This window comes from Lissotriton helveticus, chromosome 5_1 (genome assembly GCF_964261635.1).
Source record: "Lissotriton helveticus chromosome 5_1, aLisHel1.1, whole genome shotgun sequence".
NCBI lineage: Eukaryota > Metazoa > Chordata > Amphibia > Caudata > Salamandridae > Lissotriton > Lissotriton helveticus.
The window spans coordinates 1,676,047,595-1,676,067,876 of record NC_136065.1 but is presented as its reverse complement, the minus strand read 5'-3'; the positions used below and the strand labels follow the sequence as shown (position 1 = coordinate 1,676,067,876).

The 20,282-nt window shown below is 48.8% G+C and overlaps 1 protein-coding gene across 1 annotated transcript in view; it reads left to right on the top strand.

The window, feature by feature from the left end:
- CARMIL3 (capping protein regulator and myosin 1 linker 3) overlaps positions 1-20,282 on the top strand; it is a 1,019,681-nt gene that overhangs the window by 982,533 nt on the left and 16,866 nt on the right. Inside the window, exon 39 of the mRNA XM_078644900.1 lies at positions 10,964-11,071. Within this exon, the coding sequence (XP_078501026.1) occupies positions 10,964-11,071 (108 nt within the window). The remainder of the gene's footprint in view (positions 1-10,963; positions 11,072-20,282) is intronic.

Sequence of the window (20,282 nt, the reverse complement as noted above, 5' to 3'; positions counted from 1 at the left end):
CTCCAGTGAATACAACAGTAGGGTAAGTGTTGGATAGTGTAGGGGTAAAAATTACTATTCTAACTCCAGTGAGTGCAACAGTAGAGCAAGTGTTGGATAGTGTAAGGGTTCTATGCATTGTAATGGTAAGTATTGTAATGACTTGCGATGTAATGCCTGCGTTGTAGTGACACGCGTTGTAATGACATGCGTTGTAGTGACATGCAATGTAATGGCTGTGTTGTAATGACATGCTATGTAAAGGATGTTGCGATGTAATGACTGCTATGTAAAGGTAGTGGGATGTAATGATGGCGTTGTACAGGTTGTTTCCCTGGTCAGTGGGTAGTGTGTCCAGATGTCTGGCATGAGTGGCGCATGATAACTGCGTGTACTGTGTGTGTTGTGTCCTGATTGGCTTTGTGTTCCTAATTTCATGTGGGTATCTGACTTTATTGTGTTTGGGAATGTGTGCACCCCTCTGGCCATGTGTGCTTTATTGGGGCCAATTTCCCCAGACCATTGTGGGGTCGCTCTTATCTGGGGATGGACTTGAGTTTCTTGTTTGTGCGTTTGTCTGCCGACTACGTGCCACCCCACCTGTGACCGGTAAATCAATTACTGTGAGCCTAGGTTGCAGAGCCTGCCTGATCACTTATTTCTGAGTATGGGTTGATGAAGAGTTAATGACGGGTACATTTGATAATAGTGATGCATGTTCGTTCATATATGCAAGTGTATCATTATAAGCATTAGCATCAATTTCTATCAATGTCAACATTCCCTCCTCTATTTGAATTTTCAGCTACATTATCTAACCCATATTTCATGACAGTCACATTCTTGGGGACATGCTGTTCTTCAGTTTGACTAATACTACTTTCCTAGTTACTTGCATCCTACCTAATTTGAGGACTGCATTTTTAAAGCAGGACCTCCCCCCAATTGGAGGAAACCACACAAGAACCATAAACATATGAAAATGGGCAACAGTGATGTGTACAATCCGGTCAGCCTCCAGAGGAGCCAGGCAAACCAGTCCAAGTACCATGCCTACTCAGCGGGACCTCCCTCCTCACGCACGTCTGTTTGTAAACGGGGCAATAGTTGGATTGCAAGAGTCAGAGTCCCATTATCCAGGTCATTATCTGGGATAAACTTGCAGAAGGACGCTCCAATCTTGGCACATACCCCTTCCTCCATTGCGGTCATTACATCCAACAAATATCGATGTTGCATCACCATGTGGCGGATGTCTCTCAGTTCTACCTTGGTCCCATTAAGACCGAGCTCAGTACTGTTCATCATATTTAGCTTCAGACTGGATCCAGAAGCTTTTTTGTGAGCAGTACACCTGGGCACCTGTATATGATGTCGATCGGGTCCACATCAGTCGTAGGCACTGGAAATGACCTCTCGGTAGCTAAATAGGTGCCACCTAGGTGCACTGACGTCGGTTCTTTGCTTTCCACGCCTGGCAGTCCGGCATGCGACTCTGCAGTCCTCAAGATCCTGGTCGATAGGAAGGAGCCCAAAGTCTTCTTCGTTCCACTCGAAGTCGATGGGATATTCAAGTTGCAAGCATAGAAAGTAGAGTAAAAAGTTGAAGCATTCTTTGACTTCTCCTCATCCATCAGCTGATGAGACTAAGGAACCTCTGCACTCATTTTCCAGAACCTGGGGCGACTCTGCATCTTTCCGCATATCACAGGGCCAGAGCGGCACATGTCCAATTGAGATAGTTTTAGGAGGCCATGTGCCTCATTTTTGGGCACTAGGATCCCATCCTCTAGCCTTCAGGCCCCCCGGGGTTAGAGGGGGGGCCCCTTCCTGGCTCCGCACCGGTCGCTCCGGCCCCAGCGGGCCATGGATCCATTCCTGATACATTCCTGGTTTCAGACCGGCATTGGTCGACTCATCTCGACCTCCCCCGATACCAGTCCTGATGCCGATGCTCCTGTCACCCTCATCATCATCCCCTACTCCCCATGGAGCCTGACACCGATTCTGATGCCCCTGCCTCCCAGATCGGAGCCTGAGGCTTATTGTCATCGGTTAGGCTCGGGTAAGGCTGAGAGGGGTCACTGGACCCTTTAGAATACCAGTCCTATGATCAACAGAATATGGACTGGTGTGTGTGCCTGGGTGAGGTAAACGGTCTGGGACCTTCTCCGGATGCTTGCTTTCTTTCCGCCCCTTCAGTGGCTACGGAGGAGGTAGCATCCTATTCAATGGTGGTGTGTATGGCAGCTGAGGTCTTTGACCTTCAGTTGCCCCTGATGGCGGTCAAGACTAACAGAGCAGGGAACCCTAGTTAGTTCCCAAGTTTTAGGTGAAGAACATCTACTTTGTATGGAACATTCTACAGCACTACCAACACTCCAAATCTGCTCACCTCAAAGGTCTGTTTTTCTAGCACAGTTTTTAAAGATAGGATTAGCAAGGTTTGTTTTCCAGAGGCACTGGACTTCTGATTTCATAAAAGAATGGAGTAATTGTTTGAAGTTTGGGGGCTTGACAAAACTATTTGATGCTTACCTAGAAGCCAGCTTGGTTAGTGAATTAATCTGTGATTATCGGTAAAAGTGCTTGCCCAGGAGTAGGCCTAGAGATATCATCCTGTCCACAATATTACGATTGTATTAAGCAGTATTTTCTCCCGGAGCCTACTTTGAACTTATGAAGGGGCGATTTGGCACCTTTAATGCAATGGCCACAGCTTCAAGCATGATGAGGTGTAAATGAGGCCAGCACCAGTTATTTATTTTTTTTAAAGAACTTTACTCTCAGCTGTATTATCTGCAAGTAAACATTACAATAAATCTGTCAATGCAACAGCCGGGTTTTATATTTTCACCCCTATGCATACCTCCTTATCTCACAACAGTGACAACTAAAAATTACAGCAAAATGTTACACAAATCTTGTTGCGTAATTTCTCAATATCTGCATCTTAAGGAAATACCGTATCATCAATCAAACAGCCCTCCGCCCACCCACCTCCCCCCACCCTCTCCCGTACTTAAACTAGTCGTCTCCTGGCCCTCCAATAGTGGTATTCATCTAAAAGGAAAATTGAGAATCGGGTCCCTCCGGTTATCTTAGGCGCTAATGTGTGCTGCCTCACGGGGTTTAATAACGTATGGTGAATGTTGTTGTGAGTAAGTCTGGGGCGTTCTGTTGTGCGTCATATTGAGCGTGACCTCTCCTCTTTAATCCTCACGCCCATTGTCCTCCGTTTGTGTTTGGTCCCCACCCTCCATTGTAATGGACATAGTCTCCCATTCCTGGGATATAGGGAATTTCCGGAGGCCTCGTGCTTCTTCCCTCCGAAGTATCGTCCCTTCCACCCTCCCCCACTAAAGCACTTCCGTCTGCCAAAGGTGTGTTCCAGGCGGTCTATGTGATTTCCATCTCATTGTTATTGTCCTGATTGCTAGTAACAGAGCCAGATCTAGCAATTTCAGTTGAGCCTTCAGTGTTTTGGGCCTTCTGCGCAACCCCAGTAGGCAATACAGTGCCTCTTCCGGCACCGGGAGGTTCGTAACTGCTCTTAGTGTCTGGCACACCCCTGACCAGTACCCTCGAAGTCGTGGGCATGACCACATCATGTGAAGTAGCCCGGCCTCATCCTCACCACAGCGCGGACAATTATGGGGAGAGTTCAGGAACATTTTATGTAGCCGATTGGGAGTCAGATATGCTCTATGCAGGACCATCCCCTGTATGAATCTGAACCGGACATTGCGCAATACCCGCCTAGGGTGTTCTAATATTGTGGTCCAGTCCTTATCCGATAGGACCTGGTCTGCGTCTTGTGCCCAGATTTGCTGAAGAGTGGTGAGTGAAACTGCGGCATGTGCCCTAATTCCTGTATACAGCCATCGCACCCGATGCCCTCCCGATCCCATGAGATACAGTAAGTGTACCAGTTGGTGCTGTGAAGGTTGCAGGCGCTGGGGCGCCCATCTGTGTTGTATGTAGTGTGTGACTGTGGCATGCAGCAGGTACAGTTGGGGGGGGGGGGCTCCCGTGGCCTGTAAGAAGGCTTCGTGAGTAAGGAGATGGTCATCTCCGAAAAAATCACCTACTACCTCCACGCCCGTCTCTTGCCATGGGCGTAGCACTCTATCCGTAAGTCTGCCCTGCGACGTTGGGATGCCCAGCAAAGGAATGTTGGCCGCATACGCCTCTGCCGAGGCCGTGTATGCTAGGGCCTTTCGCCAGACCCTCAGAGCTGTGCGAAGAAGTGGGTGTCACTCCGGAGGGTTGCGGCTTCTTGGGAGTAGCAGGGCATGTAGTTCTCCCCGTCTCAGTCTGTCAGTCGTATAGTCTATTTCGTGAAGGTTCCGTCCCGCCATCCAACAGGAGAGCCACTGAAGTTGGCTAGCATAGTAATAGCCTCTAAAGTCCGGGGCTCCCATCCCACCAGTTCTAGTTCCTAATTGTAGCTTACGCAGCCCTATTCATCGCCTCCCTGCCCCCCAGATCAGGGTAGTTAGTAGAGAGTTAAGAGTGTCGAAGATAGATTGCGGCAGGAACACTGGAAGATTAACAAAGAAATATAACAGTCGAGGGAGCATTACCATTTTGGAGATTGCGATTCTGCCCATGACTGATAGTGGTAGCGTCGTCCAAAACCCCACAGAGGCTCGAAGTCTTGTTATAGCTTTCTTAATGTTCCCCTCTATCTGATCTTCCTGCTGCCTATAAACATGGATACCCAGATATTTAAATGTATCAGGAGCTATCGGGATAATGTGGGCGCCGAACAATATTACACCTGGGTCCGGAATGTCTCGGAAGTAGAAGCCATTTGACTTCTCTGGGTTTATAGTTAGGCCCGAGACTGCCGAGAATCTCTCAAAGATTCCATATATGGGGGCATGATCTGCCTCCAGGTCTCAGAGGAACAATTAAATATTGTCCGCGTAAATGGACAGTAGGTGCTGAGTGCCGCCGCTCGGTATTCCTCTTTGCCCCATCCCAGTCCTTAGGGCTATGGCCAAAGGTTCCAGGGCTAGCACGAATAACAGTGGAGACAATGGGCATCCTTGTCTAGTGCCACGGTGGATTGCGTACTTATCTGAAATATGTCGCCCTGTGCGTGCCCTTACCGAGGGGGTGGTATAAAGCAATCTGATCCATGCCAGGAGGGAGGCCGGGAGCCCAAACCTCTCTAAGGTCGGGAACATAAACGACCAGGTTAGGGAGTCAAAAGCCTGCCGGAGATCTAAGGCTATGCAACCCGCCCTCGGAAGGTTCTGTGGAGTGGACGCCATAAGTGCTTGCAGTCGACGCGTATTCATAGAGGTGCTTCTACCCGGGAGAAACCCACATTGGTCTCTGTGGATCAGGGCCGGGAGGTGCGACTGCAATCTCAGAGCTATCGCTTTACTGGGTATTTTGTATTCCGTAGAGAGCATTGACAGCGGCCTATAATTCGCCAGGTCCAGGCTGTCCCTCCCGGGTTTTGGCAGTGAGACGACCAACGCCTGCATTGTGGAATCTGGCAGCCGGCCCTCTTCTAGTGCCACTCGATACACCCTCTCTAAGATTGGTACCAAGATGTCCGAGTATGTCGCGTAGAACTCCACTGGGAGTCCATCTATGCCTGGCGTATTTTTGCGGTTCAGAGATTTAATGGCTACCCCTATTTCCTGTTGTATGATGGGACCTTCGAGTTCCCTTTGGGCATCAGCGGTCAGGACTGGGAATGGGAGGTCAGTCAGAAAGGCAGCAATTTGATCTGGGTCAACTTCTGTGGGCCGTGCATATAAAGTAGTCAGGTGGTCGTGAAATGCTTGGTTGATCTCAGTTTGCGTACCCACTATTTGTCCGCCCTGTGTCCGTATCCTGGTTATCACCGGGATGTCCGGGTGCTCCCGAACCAGACGATCCAGCAGCGCTCCCGACCTGTCCGCCTCAGCGTGCTGTCGGCGTAGGTATTCCCTGTGGTCTATGACGCGCAGTGTTTCAAGAGTGTCCGCATGTTCTATGTTCTCTAGCTGTAATTCCTCCCTTTTAGTAGGGTCTAGCCCCACCTCACTCTCCAATGTCCTCAATCTATCCTCTATATCCCGCAGTTTCCTAAGGGTTTCCTGTCGAGCTCCCACTAATTGTACAATCGCTGCCCCACGTACCACTACCTTCATGGCATCCCAAACCCTCCAACTTGTCTTCCCCCTTAATACTGTAGATTCTGTGACAGAATTCCAGAACACCATGACACACATACAGAGGTGGATGAACCTCAACCATCTCAAGCTTAACCCAGGCAAGACAGAACTGATCCTGCCCGGGAAAAGCAAATTAAGTTGGGGCCCACATTTCTGGCCACCTAGTATGGTGGACCCACCCACCAAATCCCTCTCGGTTAAAAGTCTGGGGGTCCTGCTCAGTGCAGATCTCTCACTGAAAGGACAAGTTGGAACAGTAGTCTCTGCCAGTTTCTTTCAACTTAGGAAAATTAAAAAATAGCCCAGTTTTTAACGCAATCTGCACTTACCCAGGTCATTATTGCCCTCGTTCTTTCCCGACTGGATTTCTCGAACAGTCTTTATTTGGGACTTCCAGCAGGCCTGTTAAAAAGACTTCAACTTGTTCAAAACCAAGCGGCCAGGCTTATTTGTAAACAACCGAAATGGCAGTCTATCAGACCTGGCCTTGAAAGACTACACTGGCTACCTGTGGTGCAAAGGGTTGCGTTTAAAACTGGATGTATTATTTTCAAAGCCCTACAGAACACAGGCCCAAAATGTATTAAGAAACTTGTCTCCAGGTACAACCCCTCACTAAACCTTCGCTCTGCTCATAAAGCTTTTTTAGTTGTCCCGACTTTCAAGAAAAAACGTATGGGTGGTAGCTGCTTCCACCATCTTGCAGCTACCTTCTGGAATTCACTACCACTGCCTGTAAGGCAGAGTCCAGACCTCCTTACCTTTAGACATTCTCTTAAGACGTGGCTTTTCAAACAGGCTTACTTCTAGAGTATTATTTTTGTGTTATGTTCCCTTCCGATAGCGCCATGAAGCCTACGGGCGTACGTGCGCTTAATAAATAAATATTAACATAACATAACATAACCACCAAATTCGTGGAGGCGGTGTCCCAGTTCTCTATGAAGTATTTATCTAGTGTCTCAGACAAGGATGCCCTGAAGGGGCCATCCTCCAATAGGAGCGGGTCCAGGCGCCAAGTGGGAACCGGGGTAGGGACTCTGCCCCATAGAATGGTAAGCGTCAGGGGCCTATGATCAGAAAAGGTTTTTGCTAGGTATTCTGGGCCATCGATCTTGGCAATATGTGCGAGGAATGAGAGTACTCTTTGCTCTCAGGGTGTGAAGCTCGCCAGGCATCTCTCAAGCCCCATCCAGTCGCCAATGTGCAAAACAGTTCCGTCAGCCTTGAGACTCCTGCCACTTGTAGGGGGTGTGTGATCTGTCTCTGTCGATATCCATGATCATGTTCCAGTCTCCCCCTAGTATCCAGGGGGTGTCTGACCAGTCCGCTAACGCCAGACCTAAGTTCTGCAAGAATTTGTCTTGATCAAAATTCGGAGCATATACACATCCGAGTACTACAGGTGTACTATCTAGCGTGCCCCTCACTAATATGTACCTTCCTTGGTCGTCCTCCCTCCTTTCCACCTCCAAGAACGGTGTGCCATGTCTAATCCATATTGTCGCCCCCCTAGAGAAGGAGGAATATGTCGTGGTCAGAATTGTACCCCTCCATTTCTTCCTCATCTTGATAGCTTCCGAGGCCGTGAGGTGGGATTCTTGGAGAAAAACAATCTGCGCGTGGTGGCGCAGCAGAAAGGCGTGTATTCTGTGTCGCTTTTGAACCGCCCCCAGCCCCCTCACATTCCAGGTCGTGATTTTATACTTCCCCACTGTGTCAGCCATATTCATATGTGCACCTGTTTTGTAACCTCAGCCGCCTACCGGCTTGAACCCTATGTAACCGCCACCAGGAGACTACTCACCCCCCACCCCAAATACAAAAAAGAACCATAACGGCGCAGCTTAAGAACCAAGCTGAGCCCAACAATTGAACAAATCTTAAAAGGACTGAATATCCAGTGCATTCGCCATCGGGGGGGGTGGTCGAGCACCATTGCAGTCTCTACCTTCAGCCCATCGGGCTCCGCCAGCTCTACGGCAACTGTCGTGGGGCAATGTTACCAATATTCAGAGGGGGACAGAAATCTCAAGTCGCCCGTGCCTTACTTACATCTTAAATGTGACCGTGCCCAAACAGGTATAACAACAGGATACATTCTTAGGTAGCAGTGGCACCCACATACGTTACCCCTACCTCCCTCCTCGTAGCCATCATTGGTAACAGTACAGTGTAAAGTCAAAACATGTAGGAAATACAATAGGGTTCGTAGGCCCTTCAGCTGCTTGCGTTCAGGCCTTCCCCCCCACAGTTGTCCATCACATCATCTGCAGTGTGGGGCATGACACTGGGAAACAGTAGTACACTGTGGTCCGAATCTGAATGGACTGTACTGTCCTCCGAGTCCGTTAATATCTTCTGAGAGTCCTCTCTGAATGTGCCTGCCACCACCAAAGCGTCCAGTTGCTTCTCTTTTTGTTGTTTCTTTGACGGTCTGCGTCGCCTTCTGCCTCGTCGCGGTTTGGGGGGCTCCGCCCCACTCCTGTCCTGGGTTCCACTCGATCTCTCGGCATCCGGTTCTTGTGAGGGTCCCTGGCTCCCGTCTATGCCCATCACCTCCAGCCACTCCTCGGCATCCACAGGACTCTCGAAGAAGTGTGTTTTCCTGTCATGTATGATTTTTAAACGAGCCGGACACAGCAATGCGTACTTGAGGTTGTCCTTTTGTAGTTTCTTTTTCACCTCTAGGTAGGAGGAGCATTGCTTTTGAACCATGTTGTTGTAGTCCGGATAGAGAGAGATTTTATGATTGTCATACTGGATAACGGACTTCTCCCGTGCCTTTTGCAGCAGAACATCCCTATCCCGGTAATTCAAAATTCGCACTATCAGTGGGCGTGGGGGTCGTCAAGTGTCAGGTCTACCCGTCGGGATCCTATGCGCTCTCTCCACGCAGAAGTGTGGTGAGAGGCCTTCTTCCGCTACATGTTCCCGGAACCATTGTTCCATAAAATCTGCAGCCTGAGGCCCTTCACATCGCTCCCGAAGGCCTATAACGCGAATGTTATTCCGGCGATTAAGGCCCTCCGCATCCTCCACCCGGTCCATGAGAGAGGCCACCTGTGTTTGGAGCCGTTGAATGGAGACTGTATGTTCTGCCACAGTTGGCGTGATCTCACCAATGGACAGGCCCTGTTCTTTCACTCTGTCCGCCAGTTTACCGTGGTCCACCTTCAGTAGGGATAAGTTAGTCGTCAGGGTGCCCATCTGTTGCTCCAGGACCGCTCTGGAGTCCCTGATTTCCTTCAGGATAATGTCCAGCTTATCAACCTGATGCCCCTCCGCCTGGCGCTCCGTCATGGGCTGCTGCGGTGCCCCGTCCTCGATGGCTGGTGGCATTGTGGTAACCGTCGTCAGTCCTCCGGAGCTTTCCGCCGGCTTCACCCCCTTGCGGACCATTGGTGCGATGTTTTCAGTCCTTGGCAAGTGGCCCTGTGGGTCCCCTAGGCTCCCCCCGGCGGCTCCCCGCTAGATAGAGTCCAGGTGGGGATGCGTAGTCCGACCATCCGCAGGGTGGGGGACGCCACAGTAGGTCCGCCGGCTTCACACGTCCTCACCCTCGTGGGCTATCCTGGGGTCGCGGGGCCGTAATGCTCCGCGGCCTGCGCACCCCTTGAGGATATGGGCAGGGAGGAATTTGGGAGCTCTCCCGGCGACTCCCTCCACCCGTGTACAAGTAGGCCTCAGCCCCACAGACGTGAAACCCCCCCCCCGGGGGGTCCCGTGGTCCGACCACACTCCCCTGGTGAAACCAGGCCTCCCCAGGTCCACTTACAACCCCAGCGTTCAACTCACCGCCGGGGGGAGGCGCGGAATCCACGGAGCGGGAGAGCCCCAGGCAACCTCCCGGTGCAGGAAAATCAAGGGCCAGTCCAGAAACAGGGGGGGGGGGCAACACGGAGTGGGAGCCTCTTCACCTCTATGGCCGATTCTGTGTCGCTATGCCACGGCCGCTACCCGCTCCTTGGGACACCGCTCCTCAGTGCCCCTACGCGGCCGGTTTCTTCCACGTATCCCACCGCGCGGCAGTTCCTCTGATGACGCCCGCACCTCACTCTGCCTCAGCGCTCGCCCATCTCCATCAAGGGGTCCTCCGATGGCCTCCGATTTCGCCCCGAGTCCTCCTACGCCGCCTGTGTGATCGCGGTTCCAAGCCTCCGAGCACTTCCGGTGGCCTCAGCCGTAGGCCTGCGGCCTCGCTCCTCACTGTGGGTCCCGTCGTCCGACGTCGCACCTCCGCTGTGGGCCGCACCGTTTTTAGCTCGGTGTTGCGGGCCGACTCTCCGCTCGCCTTTCGTTTTCGAAGGCAGCAGGGTCTGGGAGCACACCTCCGATCCTCCAATTAATCACCCCAGGGATCTCCGAGGCAATTTTAACAGGATTTTGCCCCGATCAGCGCCGGAGCTTTAGCGGCGCGCGTCCGTGCTCATGGCCTGCAAGCCACGCCCCCCCCCAGCACCAATTATAACCCTTGTTTTCTTGAGAATATTTGACAGTGAGGTGTGGTTAGTAACTTTTTTGCCCCAAATGTTCTTAGATTTCCTATGTAATCGCCCAGTGCTTCCAAACTCCTTCATGCAAATGATTCTCTTACTGATATTTGTACAAGTGTTCTTCCTTCTGTGTTGGTATAAACTAAAGCTTTGGTCAAGATTCATGAATATTTTCTTCTGTGTCCCATTATAAAACTGAAAAGGAACTTTACCTCCCATAACTGTATCCCGACCTACATGTTATTATGCTCCTTTTCTTAATCGTTCTAATCTTCTGCTTTACTTTCTTTTGTGTACCTTATATAAAAGATTCCAATGGAGCTGGGAAAGCTCCTCCCCTGAAGCCCCAGCGTTCCCGGCGGGCACAGTCGTGTGACAAACTGGATTCAGGACGCAGCCCAGAGTCTGACAGTGGAGGTATGGTGGAGGGAACAGTTTTCTATAGAAGACTAGAGAAGACAATATGTTATGTTATGTTATGCACTTTTATTAGGCGCACAGCTGCTCCAGCGAAGGAGCGTCCTGGCGCCGCGACAAGGTAGCAGCACAACACAACAAATAAAAACAGTAGTGGAAGTGGACTAAGGGAACAGGAAAGTTTTCACAGCTCGGCGGAAGGAGAGCAAGTCCCTAGAGGCACGAATCGCCGGGGGGAGAGAGTTCCACAACATAGCATATCAGAAGATAGTTCATAAATCAGAGATAACTTTGATTATGTACTATAAATGAATGTATCATTCACATTTGTGTCCAATTGTGATATGTATGAAATCTATAGACATTATACTTTGTTGAAATTGCAAGCTGCACCAATTATCTTGTATAAAATGTATTATTTAGACATGTTTTACCAAACTGATTTTTAAATATTGTAAATGCTAAATTAAAAATATATTTGTACATTTTAATCAGAAGCGTTGCGACCTGAATTGTATTTAACTATTCTGGCTGGTATTTCCATGCCAATACAGGTAAAAATATAAAGTAACAAATACAGGGTAAAAAAGTCAAACGTTATCGAGTTGGCTAATCTGTTCCTAAATTATTCTAAAGCAAATAAAAGCAGAATTGCCAATTTTAAAGAAACAGAGGATGTTTCACAAACTTTAAAATCTTCTGCAGTCATCTAGTGCCCCTTCAAGTACCTCAAAATATGTACAAAGGGCTAATATTTTTCTCTGAGAAGTATGGCAATCCTATGCACAGGTGGGGGTGATGTTCTTGCAAATGTAATGGCCATACACTCAGACTAGGTCTCACAGATGATCAATCAGTGTATTCCCCTCCATCTTTCCCGAAACTCCGCCTGTCTTTCTCTCAGCACTAAAATCTGATAAAAGAAAATGGGCATTGTTACAAAAGAAAGCCATAGAAAAGATCCTTTCCCTCAGGCAAAGGAAATAGGTGTTCTCCAGCACTGGAAATTTTACAGATTCACATCCTCTTGGAATATTACCCTATATGAAGCTGGGAATACTCTGGTAAAAAAAGGTCTAGAGAATAGTTAATCTTTAAGCTAAACCACCACATAGGGGCTTTTTGTATCTTCAGATGATCTCAGTTTTTTCCTCCAACATCATGGGGATTTTAAAGGTACCCAGGGTTTGTAGATTCCCCTGGATGGAACCCAGAAATTAGCAAAAATACAGCTACATTTTTTGGGGGGAGGGAGGGAATGGGGAAAAAGTGTTGCTGAAGAAAGCGTCTGTTTTTTTTCCCTGCAAATGGTATCAACAAAGGTTTGTGGTGCTGAATTCACCAGCCTTAAGGGACCGGCAGACTTCTGTTAGAAAACCAATATTTTCTACACAGTTCTAGCATTTTACTCGGACGTAGTCTATTTTTTCTACTTTTTGTGCTTTGAACCTCCTTCCAGTTAGTGGTAGAAATGGGTGTGAAAGCAATAATGGATCCTGAAAAGCTATACATTTCTGAAAAGTAGACACATTTCTGAATTCAGCAGGGGGTCATTTGTGTAGATCCTTCAAGGTTTTTTATTGAAACTAACAGTTAAAAGTAAGAAATATTTAAAAAGTATGTGAGGTGCCATTTTTATCGGGAGACCTGGGGGAACACTGGGTGGTAGGAAATTTGTGGCAGCCTCGTAATCCCATAACTTTCCCACACAGAAAAGTGAGGAAAATGTGATTTTTTTTAGCTCAATTTAAAGTTTGCAGGGGATTTTGGGTAAGAAAACACTGGGGGATCCATGAGTCAGTACACGCACACCACCATCCATGCACTCCACCAGACAAGCGCCAACCACGCACACCACCAGCCAAACACCATCCACACACACCACCAGCCAAGCACCATCCATGCACACAGTCAGCCAAGCATCATCCACGCACACCACCAGCCAAGCAGGGCCAGACTGGGGGGCTGGAAGTGAGGAATGGGGGGGCATGCTGGTAAAAAGCACTGCTCCTGCTTTTGTACTGGGGTCCGATAATGCAGCACAAGTTGAAAACCAACCCGCAGGGACAAAACCGCCTCCCTCGGCTAGAAAAACGTCCTCCACCCCTCCGGCCCATCAGAGAAATGCCAGGTGCCTATACGGCCAGTCCAGCCCTGCAGACAAGCACCATGCATGCACACAGCTAGCCACGTGCCAGTCCACGTACACTGCCAGCCAAGCACCAGCCCACACACACCACCAGGCAAGCGCCAATCTGTACACACCATCATCAAGCGCGAGTCCACCCACACCAATAGCCAAGTGCAGGGCCACACACACTGCCACCAAAATGCCAGCCAAAGGACAGTACACACAGACCGTCAGCCAAACTCCAGTTTACACACACACAATCTCCCTGGTTTCTAGGGGTTTTCTGCCCCCGCTTGGGTGCAGATGAGAATAAAAATATCACTGAAACAGCCAAAATGTGTGACTAAAAAAAAGGGAGCAACCTGTGGAATTTTGCGGGGTGGTGGTATTAGCATGCCCATCTCGGCCAGCCATCAGCCCTAAATATAATTTTTAAAAATCCCAGGCATCTAGTGGGATATCTGCCCCCACCAGCGTGGGAGCAGATCGGGGGCTACTGCCCCCATCTGCCTCCCAGAGGGGGCAGAAAGACGGTAGAAATTTACAGGGTGTTGGAGGCATTGGCATGTCATCTTAGGTAGTCCCCATCTCTAAATAAAATACATATAATCGCTGGCATCTAGTGGGCTTTCTGCAGAAAGTCTGTAATATTCCGGGGTTTGCAGCTTTGGCATGCCCATCTCAGGCAGCCCCCACTGCTACTGCCCCATCTGCCCACAAGGGGGGGCAGAAAGACTGATTTCCCCCAAATATTTTATGGGGGAGCAAAGGCCTTTGCCCAAGGGGCCGCTCCCCCCTGCCTGGTGTCCAGTGGGCATATCACTGCTTGTGGATCGCCCTCTTGGGGTGATCCCCAAGCAGGGATCCACTAAGGAGGGGTACCATTGGAAAGGGTAGATTCTCCCCTTTCCAATGATACTTCTTATGTCTTTATACAAGCTCGGGGGGCTAAGATAGCCCCCTGAACAAATAGAAAGTGAAACTGAAATGAGCCTATTGACTCATTTCAGTTTCGGCTTCTGTACAATGACATCTGATAGAGACTACTAGCCGCAGATTCCTTAACGTAGAATTATCCCCAGACGTGAGACTGAATCCGGAAAACTTTTCTGCAATAGCATCAATGCTAGCCAGGGGACGGCACCACGTGACTCCGCCCAGACGTCGTCCGCGTTCGTGACGTCAGCGAGGATACATAAGTACCATCCCGGTGTGCCTACCTCAGTTTTTTCTCTTTCCACATGCAATGCGGATCTGGATTGTGTCCTGGGTTGTTTTCAGGCCTTCTCTTCTTTTTCAACGCCTTGGCGTTACGGGGAACAGTGTGCATATACCTTTGGGCTGCAAGACGTGTACCTCCTGTGCACGTCCCATGTCGGTGACGGACCCTCACCCGATATGCATGTGGTGCCTGGGTGAGCACCATGACTCGAAGAGTTGTGACGCCTGGCAGCACCTTAAGCCTAAATCACGGCGGGAGCGCCGGATGAAGTTGCTGTCCACGTGCTTGTCCAGGTCGGTGTCATCCCAGCATCCGTCCCCTACCTCGGAGGCAAGGAGTCGCCGGTTTCGTCGCGGGTGGAGGCAGGGGCCTGGGCGCCTTCCTGAGACCCTCTCGGTCCTCGACACGGGCGGCTGCTCCGTCTGAAGTTGAGCCGGCGCCTTTTTGGTGCCACGCCTTCGCCGTTCCGGTGTCGGTCGCTCCCCATTCTTTTGGAGAGCATGTGGTGGCAGAGGTCGGCCCGGCACCATGGAGGTCCACTCCGACGTCCACTCCGACGCTGATCAGGCGCCAATGGCAGACTCCACGGAGCCGCGCCGACGTTGGGTTCTGGATTCGTCTTCTGAGGTCCCTTCTTCTCCAAAGGTCCGTCATATGTTGGTGCGTTCCTCGCCTGAGAGAGGGCGCCGTGTAGTTTCCTTTTCACCGGCATATTCCAGGGTTGGCTCCCATTGCCTAAATCATTGAACCCTTCTTTCTGTGGCTCGTGGCTGGCTTCTCGACAGGCCTCCCTGCCCTCCCCTGGGGCCCCTAAGTTTTCCCATTCCTCTGTGGATCCTCCTCTATTCCGGGACTGGCCGCTTCCCCCTGGACTTGGGGATGGGCGGCTCAGTCTGCAACCGTCACCCACAGAGGAATTAGTTTTGCCTCCGCGGCGCCCTACTGAGGCCAGTGTTGCCTTTGTTTGGGCTATTTCCACAGCTGCTGGTATTCTGAGGATGGGTGACCCTATCACTCCATTTCCTACAGACAACCTCTTGGAGATTGTCCACCAGGGCTCTGGTGGACAGGAGTTGTTCCTTCCTTTTGAAGCGTTACTCCATAATTCTCTTATGGGGGAGCCTTGCCACAGGCAATCCGGTGCCTCAGGCGCTACTACATTGCCACCGTCCTGCTACGCACGACCCGGTCTGTCTTTCTTTCCATCCTTCTACTCAAGGCGATCTTCTGTGGAATGCCTTTCCGTTCTTGCCTCTGGTGTTGTTTTTTCCATCTCGGGAGGCCCGGTGGTTAGATTCATGGGGGCGTAATGTCTTCGCTTCTTCCAGTGCTGCCTTGCGGGCGCTTAACACTTTGTGTTTGTTGACCAGGGCTACTTCCAGCCTGTGGGACTTTGTGAAGTCCCTTCTTTCTCATGTCTCTCATGAGGGTGCCCGTGATGATCTGTGGCCCATGTGTTGGATGGTAGGGAGTTGGCGGCGTTCATTATTCGTGCGGCTTTGGATGTTGCTGATGCTCTTGGCCATGCTATGGCCACTTCTGTAGCTGAACTGGTCATGACAGCTGAAAGAGATGGCTACATAAGCAAACAGGAAGCTGATTTCCTTATTAGTTCTGAGGGCAAAATCCAGTATTTTTACACACTTCCTAAAACCCACAAAAATCGGGTTCCACCTCCAGGGAGACCCATAGTTTCAGGGATTGGTTCGCAGTTAGAGCCACTCACTAAATACTGCGATTTCTTTTTTAAACCATTGGTACAGTCCACCAGTACCTACATTAAGGACACCAAGAGCCTTCTTTCGATGCTACTAACTGTCAAGTTGCCCGAAGAGCCATGTTTTTCGGTCTCTTTGGACATTGAAAGTCTATATACGTGCATCCCGCAGGATGCAACACTGAAAGTATTGGCAGATGTCCTGGATCAAACTGACTGGAATTATACCACCTCCAGAACCTTTGTCATTGATTGTGCTACTTTAGCTCTGAAGCGCAATTTCTTCCAATACGAAGACACCATCTATTTACAGAATACGGGCACATCGATGGGCAGCACCTTTGCCCCTAGCATTGCAGGGCTATATGTGTATAACTTTGAGAAGACCCATATTTTGGCACCCACCAATCCTTACACTCTCAATGTTATCCTGTGGCAGAGGTACATTGACGATGTGCTTTTAATTTGGAAAGGGTCAGAGGAAATTCTCCTTTCCTTTTTTGATTGGGTGAATACATGGGACCCCCATTTGCGATTTACCCATCATTATGATCCTGTTTCCATTGTCTTTCTGGATGTAACATTAACTAAGGAAAATGATCACCTCATCAGTAAAACCTATTACAAACCTACAAGCAAAAATAATCTGCTTCTATTTTCGAGCTTCCACCCTCGCTCGCTGCGGGAAAATTTACCCTTTGGGCAGTATCTACGCATCCGTAGAAACTGTAGTAAACCCGGAGATTTCAACAAACAGGCAGAAGATCTCACGAACAAGTTACTGACTAGGGGCTATCCAAAAGGAATACTTCATAAAAGTTGTAAAAGAGCAAGAAATAACAACAGAGAGGCTCTTTTGGAAGACCACAATAGGGAGACCAATGCTGAGATTCCATTGACCTGTGTAACGACCTACAGCAATGTATCCAATGCTGTGAGTCGCTGCATAGGCAAACACTGGCGCATTCTCACCAGTGGCGGACGTACATGGCAAAAACCACTCTTCTCCTACAAACGTGAGAGAAGTTTGCAGGATGCCCTTGTCCATACACGCCCTAGAACTGCCCACTCCCCACATGACCAGACTCTTCAAAATGCATGGGTTTTACCACCCGTGACAGGCCACTTCCCATGTGGTGGATGTAGTGTCTGTCATCTGACTACAACTGCGAAAACTCTGAATTTGAAGGAGGGCAAAGTATGGCACATTAGGAGCCATACGAATTGTAATTCGAGTAATGTGATCTACTTGATTATCTGTCCCTGCAACCTCAGGTATGTAGGAATGACCACAAGGAAAATAAAAACACGCATTGGCGAACATCGCAGTAATGTGAGATGTGGCAGGAGTACTACTAAACTAACTGCCCATTACCTTGAATGTGATCATTGTCCGGACGATCTTAGATGGACAGTGATAGAGCAGTTGGCTCAGACCAATGAGGGTAACATCTTTGAAAAGGAGCAAAGATGGATTTACCGCCTCTCAACGCATATACATGGCCTTAATGACGATATCCCTTGGGGGTCGGTGATGCGGAGGTGAGTCTATCCTTGATACTATCTTAAGCTCCTTTTTCCTCAGGTCTTCTTAAATGCCTTAGAGCTACCCCTCTTTAAATGTATATTTTCTCATATCCTGACTCCTGGAGACATTCATTGTAGAGTAGATGACAACATTTATTGTGTTCGTTGGACCTAAGGATGAATGCAATTTTAGCCATTAAGCCACTGGTTTCGCTCTCACTGCATTCAGAAAATGATTGTTATGACGGCGTTATTATATGGGATTTCTCACACTAGTTATGACAAGCCGGGCTAGTAATGGTACAACCTTCTTCTATTACTAGCTGCAATTGTGCACTTGTGACATTGCTTGCCTTTTGTTTTGCAATTTACACATAAACAAATCAATGTTACATATGCCCCCATGTAAATTAATAACGCGGTCACTTTAAGAACGGAGCGCTAAAGGTTTGATGACGTGACCGCGAGTCACGTAGTCACGTGATCGCGAGTCACGTCTTTTTCGAATTCCATTTAATCCCCACGTCCGGGTTTAAAGCTTGTTGTTCCGGGCTGTGGATGTGGATACTTTAGGTTTCAAGGTGGGCGGTCGCCCGGTAGCAAGTAAGTTCACGGCAAGCCTTTACTGGTTATTTAGCCAGGTGCCATTCTTGCTATTTTTTCATAACGGGTAACGAACGGTATCTCAGCTGTTTGTTTCTCGTAGATTGTCCGGGCGTGAAGGTTTCCCCCTGCCACTAGCCTAAGGGGCGCCCCCACTACCTGTTAATTGTGAGTATTATGGTCACAATTTATCTACCGTTTCTTCCTTGAAGATGTTTTTACTATTTGTTGTTACTTTTAAACGAACCAGGCACTTTTTTGAATAACATTAATTTTTCATATGGCATGCATTATGATCCGTTTGTAACGTAGCGCGGCATATTAAGGCATAGCCTGTTTTTTGGCAAAATGTGATGCCAGGAGCACTGTTGAGTAAAGAACAGTGTTTTGTAAAATAGAAATATTTTTGCCATGTAATCACGAAGTGAGAAAATGTCTTCTGTACTATTTCCAACAATATGATGGTTTGACTGGGGAGGTTTTTAAGTTGAACAATGATATTTGCAAATAAGTAATACTGTTTTTGCTCCTCCTAAAGGGATACTGCTTATAAATCTGTTGTTGTGATTGTGTTTATATATTGCAGATTCGCCTGTCTCTCACATTTTGGAGAGGCCGTAGGAGACAACATCTGTGCAACTCTCACAGTGAAGGTTGTATAAATGTCCCTGCCCACTCCATATGGTTTTGGCACCTTAGTGTGTGTCATCCATGGAGTGAGGATGGTATTTCTTGGTCCTGATGAATGCTGAGCTGACTATTGGCTCATCAGCAGAAACATGTTGACCTTTTCTTTTTTATAGATCTTTATAGGACTTGAAGGTTCAAATTAACTTAACCACTTATAAGTCCGCTAATTTTTCACTGGTTTTAATAGTTAGAACTACCCTCTTATTAAAAAGTGTTTCCGTTTGGGGAGTAGTCCACACTCTTTTTAATTCACTACTTCACTACACTTTTGATATTATTCTTTCAACAAGAACCCAATGAAGACATTTGGCTACCGACATTTTGTGGGTGCCTGAGGGTTCTTTTCTTTTCACATTGCATGTTCACCTAACCCTCCTATTGTTTCCGTACCTGTCCTGGTGGTATGAACTATAATTACTTCATGACGTGTTCTTACTTCTATTGATGCGGTCACTCTTTCGTTGTTTGGTACTGTTACTATTGAGGGGTACAAGAGTGTCCTTTTTGACCCTTTCTCTCTGGTTGATTGCATTTATTCACTTCTGTAGCTCTCCATTGCCATGCTTGGCTATGTGATGCTGTTTTTCCTGAAAATATTAGAGAGCGTCTAGTCGACCTCCCTTTTGACGGGGTCCTGCTGTTTAATACTCATGCAGACTCCGCCACTCAGCATCTTCTTGCGGGACTCCGTCCTTCTCCTCCTCCTCCTCCTCCTCAGTAGGTTGGTTTGCTGATCCTCAGTGTCTAGGTGGGAGGCATTATCCCACTTGCTCCTGGTATTTGGGTTTTGAGTAGTTGTTACACTTTCTGTGAGGGTTACTGTGTCCACGGAGTCCATGGTTGGCCCCTCTCTTCAGTTGGCTGCTGGTCCAGCCCCCTTTTTTGGTAAGAATGTGCTTTTTGGCTGATTACTAAGCCTTCTGTGGTTTCTGCGCAGGTCTATGATTATGTCCTCTGATGCGAGATAGTTTTTTCCCTAAGAGTGACTGGGCTTGGGGTATTCTGGCCTCCTTCATATTGCCTTTGCTTTCTCCTGTTGATGAAGGCTGGGTTGCCTCTTTTGTTGTTCCTCTATGATGTTGAGGTTCTCTTCAGCTTCGGTTCTGTGACTCATCCCCTGTTGTGGTGGACGGGGCTATTTTTCCCTGTCCCCGTGACCGGTCCCCTGTTGTGGGTCTTGGGCTCGTCTGAGCTGGAGAGGTCTTCTCGCAGACCCTCCTTTCTTTTGGGTATGGATAGGGTATCTATTCTACGTTAAGGAATCTGCGGCTAGTAGTCTCTATCACATGTACAAGTTACTTACCTTTGGTAACAATGTATC